Raw genomic sequence first — 12,201 nt, forward strand, 5'->3', positions numbered from 1 at the left:
ATGATATGTTTACAATTTATGTACAATTCGTGTATAAGTCCAACAATTTTTTTTTAAAAATTAACTATTGAATATGTATGACTCACATGTAGGAAAACAGATTTAATAGTTATTTTGAAAAAAAATATTGAAATTGTACAAAAATTATGTCAAGAGTTGAACAATAATTATTTCTCATTGAAATAAGTGATGATCCGCATGCAGGTGATGATTAGATTGTATTATATTGCCACTAATTAATTGTTGTTGTTTGTCACTAGGAAAACAAACTACTTGAGGGATGGAAAAGAAGGATAGCGATACCATAATTTGCATTGGAAAAGAACTTGATGAATCAATGCACTTATTTGACAAAATTAACATTTCATCAGACCAGCCCTGTCTGGAGTGGCCCGAATGTTGTATCTCCAGGGTTCCCAAGAAACTACGCAAGATAAGTGAAGAAGCCTACACCCCGAAGTTGATCTCAATAGGCCCCTTTCATCATGGTGGAAATGAATTCAAGGATATGGAAAAGCAAAAAGTGAGATGTTTTACGGATTTCTTGAAACGAACAGGGAAGAGCATGAAGGATCTTCTGGAGATCATTAAAGTCGATGAAGAAAAAATCAGCCATTGCTATTCAGAAGAAAAAATAAGTCATTGTTATTCAGAAGACTGTATACTCGGAAGTGATGATCATTTTGTGAAAATGATTCTATTGGATACCATCTTTATAATTGAGCTCTTCTTAAAGGTTGAAGACTCGAATGAAAAAAACCAAAAAAGAGATGAAGAAGAAAAGGCTCATAGTAAAGGAAAAAAAGTAGAAGAAGAAGAAGAAGAAGAAGAAGAAGAAGATTATATTCTACGTAAACCATGGCTATTAAATGGTATAAGATATGACTTGATATTACTTGAGAATCAAGTTCCTTTCTTTATTCTTGAGAAATTATATACGTTCGCCCTCAATATTGTTTCTCCCAGTTACAACCGTGGCGAAGAAGGCAGCCAAGAAATTGTGAAACAAGATGCTCCCAACTTTCTTATGGTTTCCCGCAGTTTCTTTGAACTCTATGATAAGCATAAAGACTCCATCATCGACACAGAAGTAAAACATTTCACAGATTTGCTAAGATACGCTTTATGTTCAGGCCTGATTATGAAACCTAACAATGGTCATGATCTGGATAGTCGAATTTGTGCCACAAAGCTTGAGGACGCATGATTGAAATTCAAAGTTGTAGGTAAAAATGATAGACGCTTACTGCTGGATATAAAATTCGTTATGGATCCATGCTTGAAAAATTTTCCGTGCTTCAATTCGTCATGGCTCTTGGCTTGCTTACCATGCTTGAAAAAGTTTCCGAGGTTGGAGCGTATGCAGCCTATCCTGGAAGTCCCACTCATTGTGATTGACGACAATACTGAAGTTTTTTCCGAAACCTCATCGCCCTGGAACAGTGTCATTATCCACTTCAACCTTACATCTGCAATTATGCTGACCTATTGGACAATCTAATCGACAGTGAAAAAGATGTGGATTTGCTCGTTGAGAAAAAGATCATTGTTAACAATGTAGGTAGCAACCAAAGAGTGGCGGAACTAATTAACAGACTTTGCCTTGAGATTGTGGTACATAATGAATCGTGTTACTCCGATATAGGTGAAGATCTTAATGCATACAGTGAGAACCATTGGAACCGCATCATGGCAGGCATGAAAAGCAAGTTTTTCTGTGATTTTTGGAGAGGCGCTGCAACAACATTTGCAATTTTTTTCACGCTTGACCAGTTATGGGGTTTGGTTCGGCCTTTTGTGATAAACAAATAAGGAATGAAGCATCGATCTGTGTGCATGGTTAATTAGTGTTTGTTGGAGTGCTATTTGGCCTGTGAATTGTGATTTCCTCTGATGATCGATTACCATCTTAATTCAGAGGTTTTATCAATTGTTTTCATTTTAATTTGTGTGTTACATGTATATGTGGAGACTGGAGAGTGTATGTGTACTTCAGTAAATAAAGTTCTATGCTCTATTTTTATCACTGAGATTGTAATCTAGTCAAATATTGAATTGAATGTTTAAGCTTGATTGATTTAATTTTATTTCATTCTTTGGAGGAAAACTTCACTAGCTTATAACCTCTAATCTTTAATTACTTTTGTAATTAAGTACTCAAATTTCAAAAAGTGTCAATTTAGGGTACTATCAATCTTTCAATTTTTTTTCAATGTCAACATTCTGTTAAAATTTTCCATTAAATCCTGTCAAAATTCCTAAAATATCATCCATTTTTTTAGAAAATAATAATAATAAAAAAGCATAAGATTGATAGGATTTAGGTATTAGTTAGAATTTATCGAAATTTGCAAAAATAACAATATCTAAATCTTTGAAATTTTTCTAATTTTTTTTTTTTTAAAAAAAATGAAGTGGTATTTTGAAAATTTTGATAAGATTTAATGGAAAATTCTAACCGACGGTTGAAATTGAAAAAAAAAAATGAAAAAAATTGAAAGATGAATATTCTAAATTTAACACTTTTTAAAGTTTAAGTAATTAATTGCAAAAGTGATGAAAGATCTGGGGTTATAAGTGAAGTTTTTTCCGTTCTTTATAAACCAATATACACCAAGGATGTTCCAATAAAAATTTACTAGAAATATAAAACTGTTAAGTCACCACTTATCTTAAAAGCTTAAGCTTAGAGAAAAATATAAATTTATCACTTAATCAATACTTTATACTAAAGGGAGTACATAATTTTAGGGTAAAACTTTTTTTTTGATTAAACTAACAGATGAATATCAATGAAGATGAGAGTTGGCTGGATTCATTTTAAGCCATTCTTTGTAAATGAATGACTAGAGATCCCTTTAAGCAAATTTGTCCGCTCTAACAAAGTAAGCAAATTTAATTTAAAATTATCAAAAAGGGAAAGCCGTAGTTAGCACAAAATAAACTATTTTTCTTTACTTTTACAAAAGTAAAACGTGTTTAATATCATTCTCTTGCACATCGGTTTGACAAATCTATCATTAAATCTGTGAAACTTACATGTGGTTCCACAGACTTAATGGAAAATTTGTACATCTCTCATACGGAGATGGATAAAAAATGTACAATAGAATGAAGAGAAATTATTCATTTTCTTCTCCCATCCTCCTACTTTTGAACATCATCATTGGATCTATGGGGTTCATGTGAGTCTCTCATATGAGACCCACAGATCTAATGGTGATTTTCAAAAGTTGAAAAATGTATAACACATATCTCTAGAATGAAACCAAACATTTCTCTACATTCTACAAAACTTTTTTTTTTTTTTTGTCTTTCCTAATTAAGCCAAAATCCTTTGGACAAGTTCTAACTGGCCTTTAGAGACTACTCCATTTGAAACACTACCCATTACATCCTAGATCAAGGCCATTCTTAAGCATCACTCCCTCCTAGCCAAACCTTCAAGGAATGTCCAAAACTTTCGAATTCATGTTGTAGTCACTATAGACAAAATTTGGCGTATATATATACCAGAAACAACTCTCTATCCATAATGAAAACAAAACCCAATATCCCCACTGTCTTGAGACAAAGTCTAGAAAACCTATTGTGCCCATAAAAAAGCCTGGAAAACAGTCACCTCTCGACCCAAGGATTGGACTAGCTCTCCTCTCTGCCTACCCATCTCAAAGTTAATTTTGATGTTACTATTCAACCCTCCTTTGTAGTGGCAACAACTATACTAAGCAACGACTAAGGTGACATGATTGCAGCACATGCTAAAAAGCTCCCACAGTAGGATGTAAACATTGGAGAAGCACACGTAGCCCTGCAGGCAGTGAATTTAGCAGCGTCAAGCTTCTTGTGATTCTGACTAGGCATTAACCCCGATGATTAATGATCCACGACTAGGTATATATGGAGTCTAATTTGGTTCATTTATAATTTCTTGATGTGGAAAGATGCAATCAGTTGTGTCTCGATAATCCACTGAAACAGAGTTCCATGCTTTGGTCATGGCTGCCGCTAAAATATATTGGCTCCATGCTCTTCCAGGAACTCCATGTTCCTCTATCCATGACTCCTACAATTTAGCGTGATAACCTTGGTGCTATAGCTCTTGCTTCCAATCCTGCCAATCATGCTTGAACTAAGTATATTGAGGTTGATTATCAATTTATTTGAGAAAATGTGATTAATCATGATATTCCAATCAAATATATATCTACCATAATCAAATTGCTGATATCTTTACCAATGGGTTGTCTTCTTCCTGCTTTGTCTTCCTTCATGACAAACTCGTGGTGTTTTCCTTCCCCATTTGCTTGCGGGGTGCTGTGAGTGAGAAGTTCCAGGATAGCAGTAACAATAGTCCCACAACAATATCAAATAAAGAGAATGTGGACCGATATAAAGTGGCATTTGCTACTTGTATTTAATACTAGTGTATCATAGAGATTCTAAACATTTGTATTGGGTGTTTGTAAAATATTCTATACATGATGCCAAATGTCCATCATCCTGATATGAGCTGTTTTTATTGATAATAATTTTCCTTTTAATATCTACCGCTTGAGAAAGCGACCAATCCAAAGTTGTTACTTCATCCAAACATGCCGCTAATTGTACTAATACAAAGAGTGAGTACACATATCCAATTACTCCCTAAAGAATAGATGTAACACCTCACCTTTTGTGACGACCCGTTTTTTTTTTTTTTTTTTTTTTTTATACAAAACGTAAAACGAGTCATCGCAGTGGCACGACTACGTGTCGCTCAGCCAACATATGGCACATGCCCCATAACATGTACCCGATAATCAAAGTATGACATATATCTATCTATGCAGCGGAAAACATAAATCTGAATAGCAGAAATTACAACTTATACATCTATCACAAATTAATTACAACAAAGAGCCATTTAACATCTATCTGTATGAGTCTTATTAACACATTATTTACAAAACTACTATTGCTTTACAAAGAATATGTGACACAAACATCACAAAGTATACCAATCCTATAAAATAGTGGACAACCCATGGTCCGACAATTACAACCGTCGCGGTGAGCTTCAGTCATAATATCCCAAGCACACTGCTACCGACCCATCGACTATACCGTAGTACCTGCAGCCAAAGAAACATCATCTACACGGTTGTGGTGGTATCCACATCCGCATAGGTGAAATAATGAGTTCACCGCCTTAGTATACCTCATACTAAGACCTCAGTGGTATAAGACTAACTGAGTTTTCACAAAGAACCAACCTTTATATTATTTTAATCGTGCGAGCACTATATTAGCCACAATTTACCAACAGCTAATGCAGCAAACACCGACTATTCAGAAATCATTTAAAACATACTATATAGCTGTGAATACATGTAGAAGTTCCAGACATCCCTCCTTGGAAGTTTCTACATATAGACCCCTCTATAATAATACTTTTCACCGGTCGCTTGGACATATGTGCACACGATCACTCCATCACAGATATCACGTATACACATAAGTCTTAAGCAAAGAACATGGCATCTTACTCTTCCGTACTAGGATAACATCCTTCAACAAAACACTCGCAACACTATCTCTAATCGTATTTCAGCTTCGTGCCTTGACGCCAGTAGATCATGAGAGCATTAGAGTTAAACTCAATCATGCTAACACGTCTTTCCTGATGAACAAGAACAGTCAACCTTCCTACTCATAGACATGCCATTACTCGCACCTGGGTAGTCATGTATCCATGTACTTTCAAGTTCAATGTATGACCTTAACACATGACTATCCGATAGAAATATACATAAGATCTTTTTCATGAAGACTCTTATGCATACTAATACGTCTAGCAAAACTACTCATAACATAAAAACCTCTCTCACAAAACAATGCTATATATGCTATGCATGAACTGGGGCTAATAATGCTGCTGATACTGATATGCTGCTGATACTGTTATGCTGCTGATACTGATATGCTGCTGATACTGTTATGCTGCTGATATACTGATATGCTGCTGATACTGTTATGCTGCTGATATACTGATACTGCTGGTATGTATGCTCTATACTACATGCTCAATGTTCCGTGCTTGACCAGTATATATTGCACTACTGTGTCACGCTGAAATCATGCAGTTGTTAAATCACGTCCTTTTAAAACTAAACAAATTCAGCATTTTACCCAACTCTTTGAAATCATTCAAAACTTAGTTTCTTTATCAAATCTACGCAGTTTCAACATGACATGTTCTCAAACAATTTACATAATTTAAATCTCAACCTCAGAACTTAACACTTTAAATCTAGTCAATACTTTTCACTCTTGCACTATCTCTTAAACATCATTGATATAGTTTAAACATAATCGAAACTAATAAATCATCTCAAAGCATATACATTTCATCATATGGTTGGTTCAGTTTCATAAACAATATATATATTTTTATCAATCCAATACATATAAAAATATATATTTTCTCAGTGAGTGGAATACCCACCTTGACTGCATTGGACTCTTGACTCGAACTCAACATTGGAGAACCCCTTGAAGTCTCCAATCTGGACACTATCCTGCAAACATTGGTAACATTAGACTATGCTATTGAACTCTATATTCTATGACACATAGACTACATAAACTACTCGCGTGCCCACACGTCACATCACTCGCTTCTAAAGCTAGCTAGGTATCCTAATCTATTATTAGGTTAGTTGTTCATTATAGGCTTGCGTCTTATCTTATTTATTAACTAGAAGACGCATCTATTATTTCATTAGCTCATTTGTTATTGTTGTGTCATTATTATTCCTAAACATTTTTATAGCTTGTTGCTTATTTACTAAGTTCACATTATATATATTTAACATATATATATATACCTTCAACATTTAAACCTAATCCGATAATACACTAAAACACTTAGTGTACATGGATAGATGGATTAGCTACTTAGTCACCCCATATTGGATTCATATTAATTTATGTGTTCCTATAAGCTTGTTAGATTATATTAGATTAGGTCGAGGCACATACATAGTTTTTCTATAAAATTACCTAAACACATACATTCGCAACTTTAGCTTCTATCCCTTGTTGGTCGTTTAACAAAGGACCTATATGCATTAACTTAAACTCTTCTCTAACAACTATCGTATCCAAGCAAAACACCCCCCTTCAACATCACTATAGAAATCAAATGACTAAAAACACAAGCAATTAACCCAACCGGTTTCCATCCAAAGGATTCCTAACCAAACACTTATGCAATTAGCACCATCATAACATAAAATCCACAACCTTATCCAACATATCATCAAAATCCTCATTTACATATCAAGACCAATTCTCATCAACTTACATGAAGACTAGAATTGTATTACACAATCTAACATAATTCCTTAAGATAAATTGCCACCAAGAGCTAAAGCTTCATCAAGGGAACACAACTTAACTAGAAATCAAACTCATCCATGAAATCCAACAACAAAGACACACCCATCAAAGCTTCAACTCCCTTCCATTAGCATAATACTCAATTTACAATTCTCAAATCTAGATTTGAATTACCATCAAAATACCCTTCCATATCACCAAAAATTCCAAAACTTTCCCAATCCAAATAACTCAAACATTAATGGAAAATCAAAGGACCAAAATAACATTAATAAATACTATTAGAGCCGAGATCCATAGCACCTAGTTCCAACTTCAATTAACATCAACACCTAAAATATTTAACATTATAAGCATATCATGGAATATATATATTAGCCCTCCTCAACTAACTACACATCAAAACTCATACCAAATATCAATTCCACTATATTCTTACAATTCATCACAACATCATAATCACTACAAATCCCATCAAAACTCATCAATTGTTCTCCCTATAATCTTATAACAATAATCGTCCTCTAACCACCTAGAAAACCATTAAACCATTAATATTCCATATTCAACACTTTAAAGGAATACAACTAAAAACCAACTCTAATCCACCAACAATTTATAGCAAAACATTAACCACAATTCAATAATCCGAAGAAACCCAAATCAAAACTTAAATATCAAGAATCAAACTACATTAAACCAATCCATCAAAATTACACTAATCAGCCCATCATCATTACATAAGCCCCAAAATTCACAAACAAAACCCTAGATTCAGATTTAACAAAAGCCATAGCAATCCACCAAATTTCTTCCCAAAACTTAACCCAATTCTGAAAATTATTATCCATAACCGAGGAAATAAATCCAAGCTTCAACACCCACAGATTTGGCCAAGACCCACAAAACACCAAGTTCAATCCAAGTTTCCAAGATAAAATTTATCAATAATAACCCATAAACTCAAAACCCCCAATCGGTTCTAACAATAGATCAAAGGAAGGTTTAAGTAAAAATCAAAGAAAAGGAAAAGAAGTCTCACCGGAAATCGGCTTTAGTTCGTCGGAGAATTCGCCGGAAAACCGCACCTAGAGGGTCGGGTTTTCTGGATTTTCGGGTACGGGTCAATGGTTCTGGGATGCAGGTTGCACGGGTTTGAGCTCACGGGTCGCGGGTCTAGGCTACGGGTCTCACGGGTCTTCACCGAAAATCCACTGGAACCGCTGATTTTTCGATTCTGGCCACCGTCCACAAAGGATCGGGTCCCCTAGGTTCCGAGTCTCCCCTCATGGATCCACTGGATCTGTTCATCACTCCCTCTCCCGAGTCTCATCTCTCTCTCCACATCTCTCGATCTCTCCCTCTAAATCTCCCTCTCACGTCACTCTCTCTGTCAGTCAGTCTCTCAGTTTGGTTGAGAAGAAAGAAGAAAGCCGGAGGAAAGAAGAAAGAAGGGAAAAGAAGAAAAGAAAAGAGGAAGGGGGGCTGTGCGTGAACTTAAGGAAGGGGAAGTGGGATGGGCTGCACGTGAGGTTGGGGGAGAAAGGGTTGACCAGATTGGGCTTTTGTCCATTCTTTTCTTTTCTTTTTAAAACCCCCATATTCTCTAAATTATAACATTGCCCCAACCCATTTAGTTCTCTCTTTTCTTAATTGATATTTGACCCCATATATTTAATAAACATAACTTATAAATCACTAAATTTCATATTTAATTTTTTGGTCTTCACACCTTTTACAAAAATGCGTAAATAATTGTATCTAAATAATCACATGACATTACTATATCAAAGACGATAAATCTCGTAGCAGAATATCTTTTTTTTCTAAAGACTTAAGAGTCAATAACATAACACATCGTGCTGACTGATTTACTTCTAGCCATTCATTAGAATTTATTAGTTTTTCTTTACATTAATTACGTCGAAACGTGTCACAAATGACACATAAACATGCAGGAAAAGCCTACCAAATACAAACATTTCTCTAAACATGTTACATACAAAAAGAACGTAAATACAAACGATTACAATTAAATACAACAATTACAAAAAAGTTAGCTTTAACATCTTCTAAACTAGAAAATAATCCAATCCATCATCTTCTAAACCTGCACCAATAAATATGTTATTACAGATACTTTCACAATCTCATACATGCAATTCATGATTAATAGTCATGTTCCATAGTCATGAATTGAATATGATGACAGTTTTATATACATAGTCTTAATTATTTTCTGCTCACTCATTTCTTTATGGAGCCTACGATCTAGATTAACGTGTTGATTGAGAGCCTATGGTTCTTCACTTAAAGCTTATTTATATGTTGTTGGAAGCCTAAGGTCCCAACTGACCAAAAGCCTAAGATTTCAGTCGCTTATTTATTAAGCTGTCACATGAGCCTAAGGTCCCACTGGTAGCCATTGGCCCCTGCTACTCACCAACTTTGTTATTAAACCAGCTTAATTACAACAGTAAAATATGCAAATTACATTCATGCGCAAACAATTAAATAAATTTGTAACCACAATATTATAGAAATCCAATATCACTCTCAATAAGTATTTTAGAAATGCTTACAGCCCTTTAGTGCAGCTCTCAGTTCATCATCTGCAATAAATACATTTATGTACACAGGGTGTTAACATCATTACTCATGAATATTAATTATTTTCACATAGGTACAATTATTATTTTTATTTGGAAAGTCCTTTATATTTATTATCACGAGTTTTAAGAAACTCATTGATATCGCCTTGATTTTAATTTAAAGGAATCCGACCATTAATCGATGAGCATACTTTTAATTTAATGAATACTTATCACATGCTTAATTTCAATATTAATTTTCAACAATAACACCTAAACCATTTCTCTGTAAAAATACCAAAACCCATTCGAGTAGAAAAATACCTAGAAAAATTATCAAAACAGAATACTCATTATTAGTGCAACACAAATACACTCAATACAAGTACCCAACTCTAGATTATCATAAGCAACCAAGAGCACCTAATTTCATCATAATAGAACAATAAAGACTCACCAACCCATTCGACCAGCACCCATAAAACCATGTTTCAGTAATTTTGAAAACTCAACCTTAGAATTAGCAAACCAGAAAACTCAATATTAAAACATAGACAAATCAACACAGGAAATACACGGTTTCGGCCCATCAGCAGAACACCAAATACGGTTCAAACCAAAATGGGGAAGACATCTCAAAGCATCGCACGGTCGGAACACTTCATGGCCAAACACAGGAAATATACCCAAAGCCATTTTAACACAAAACCATAAAATCACCCCCAAGCTTTCGGCCAAAAACAGCAACCTAAATTACCAACACCCAAAATCCAGCCATCACTTATACTTGCTAAATCCACTAAAACCAACCCAAGAACTATTACTCAAACCAGCTAGTAATAGTTCTAGTAATTTCCAAAACACCATAACACACAAATAACTGGCCGAGACAGGGGAGAACACGGGCTGATCAAAAACCCACAATCACCCACACACGATCCAGCAAAGAAAACACCCAACAACTGGGTAAAACAGGGGTACACGCATCAAAACTTCACGAGAAACCACCCACTCGGCTAGAGCACCACCCAAACACCACAAAACGTCAACACACCAAAACACCCACTTACATAGACAATCGGCCAACACAGGGAGACACGGCCAACAACAGGGTATTATTAGAAATAAAGAGAAGGAGAAGACAGAGATCGAAGGGAAGAAGAAGAGGAGAACACAAGGTAAACCAAACGACTACATTTTGACTGATTTTCATTTCATATTCTGATTACAAAATAGTCGAATATATAGACTTAACAAAGGTTAAAGACGAGAGTACAAAAACATAAACTAAAGAAGAAATACAAATAGGTATGGCTTGAAGGTATGGGTTGAGATAGTAGAGTGGTTGCTGCAGATTTGGGGATGGCTTGCTGCTGTGGATATCCTCTAATAGGAATAACCTCCAAATACTAACAATAATCAACCCATCAAAATTTAATCACAAGAACTTAACAATTAGCAAGCATAAATTACTAACACACAAGGTTTACCTATTTTGGGGATTTTCACCGTAAATCCACCGGAAAAAGGTGTCGAGCGGGTCACGGGATGGATCGCCGGAAATCGCACCCTCAGCTTCGCCAGCGACTCCCTGTGGAAGATCGGCCTCCGGTCTTCCTCTCCCTTCAATCAGAATCTCTCGGTCTCTCCCTGTCTCGGTTCCTCACATTTGGGTCTCCCGATTTCTCTCCCTCCCGAACTCTCGGTATTCTCCCACTCTCTCATCTCGATTTCTCCTTCTCCCACGATCGTCTCTTTCTCTGAGACTCGGGCGGAAAAAGGGAAAGGAAAGAGCAAGAAAGAAGAAGAGAGGTAGAGGAAAGGAGAATCGGGTGATTCTCTTTCTCGGCTTTCAGATCTCCCTCCCTCTCGGTTCCCTTCTCATCTCACTCTCTCTGTTACTAGAATGAACGAGAAGAAGAAAGGAAACAAAAGAGAAAAGAAAAAGAAAGAAGAGCAATAATAAAGGAGAGAGAAAGAAGAAGCTCAGCGAATTTCACTGAAGAGCGGCGAGTTTAGATAGGGGAAGGAGGGTGCGTTATATAGGCGGGAGGAGCAAGATATTTTTCACGAACTTGCATTTGCAGCATTTCGAGTTTCGTAAACTTGAGTTAAGTTTTCAATCTGAGTTTCACTCAAAAAAAAAAAAAAAAAAAAAAAAAAAAATTCAATCTGAGTTAAATAAAAGATCTGCAGATATTTTTATTTGTAGGTGTTTTCTTTTATT

At 35.4% G+C, this 12,201-nt stretch overlaps 1 protein-coding gene and 1 long non-coding RNA gene across 3 annotated transcripts; one reads left to right on the forward strand and one right to left on the reverse strand.

Annotated features, from left to right (window-relative positions):
* Positions 1 to 280: 280 nt before the first annotated feature.
* Positions 281 to 1,812, forward strand: LOC133879181 (uncharacterized). Its single transcript, XM_062317717.1, has 2 exons — positions 281 to 736; positions 1,444 to 1,812. Exons 1-2 carry the CDS (start codon positions 281 to 283, stop codon positions 1,810 to 1,812), a joined length of 825 nt encoding a protein of 274 aa, XP_062173701.1.
* Positions 1,813 to 4,797: 2,985 nt separating this feature from the next.
* Positions 4,798 to 11,995, reverse strand: LOC133880636 (uncharacterized). Of its 2 annotated transcripts, XR_009902348.1 has the most exons (4): positions 11,465 to 11,995; positions 9,966 to 9,995; positions 6,488 to 6,560; positions 4,798 to 5,135 (listed from the first exon to the last, which is right to left on the reverse strand). It is a non-coding gene; the product is annotated as an uncharacterized LOC133880636 (long non-coding RNA). The 2 variants fall into 2 exon arrangements; XR_009902349.1 differs by lacking the exon at positions 9,966 to 9,995 and having other exon boundaries at positions 4,801 to 5,135.
* Positions 11,996 to 12,201: the final 206 nt, after the last annotated feature.

Source organism: Alnus glutinosa, chromosome 10 (assembly GCF_958979055.1).
Source record: "Alnus glutinosa chromosome 10, dhAlnGlut1.1, whole genome shotgun sequence".
NCBI classification, from domain to species: domain Eukaryota; kingdom Viridiplantae; phylum Streptophyta; class Magnoliopsida; order Fagales; family Betulaceae; genus Alnus; species Alnus glutinosa.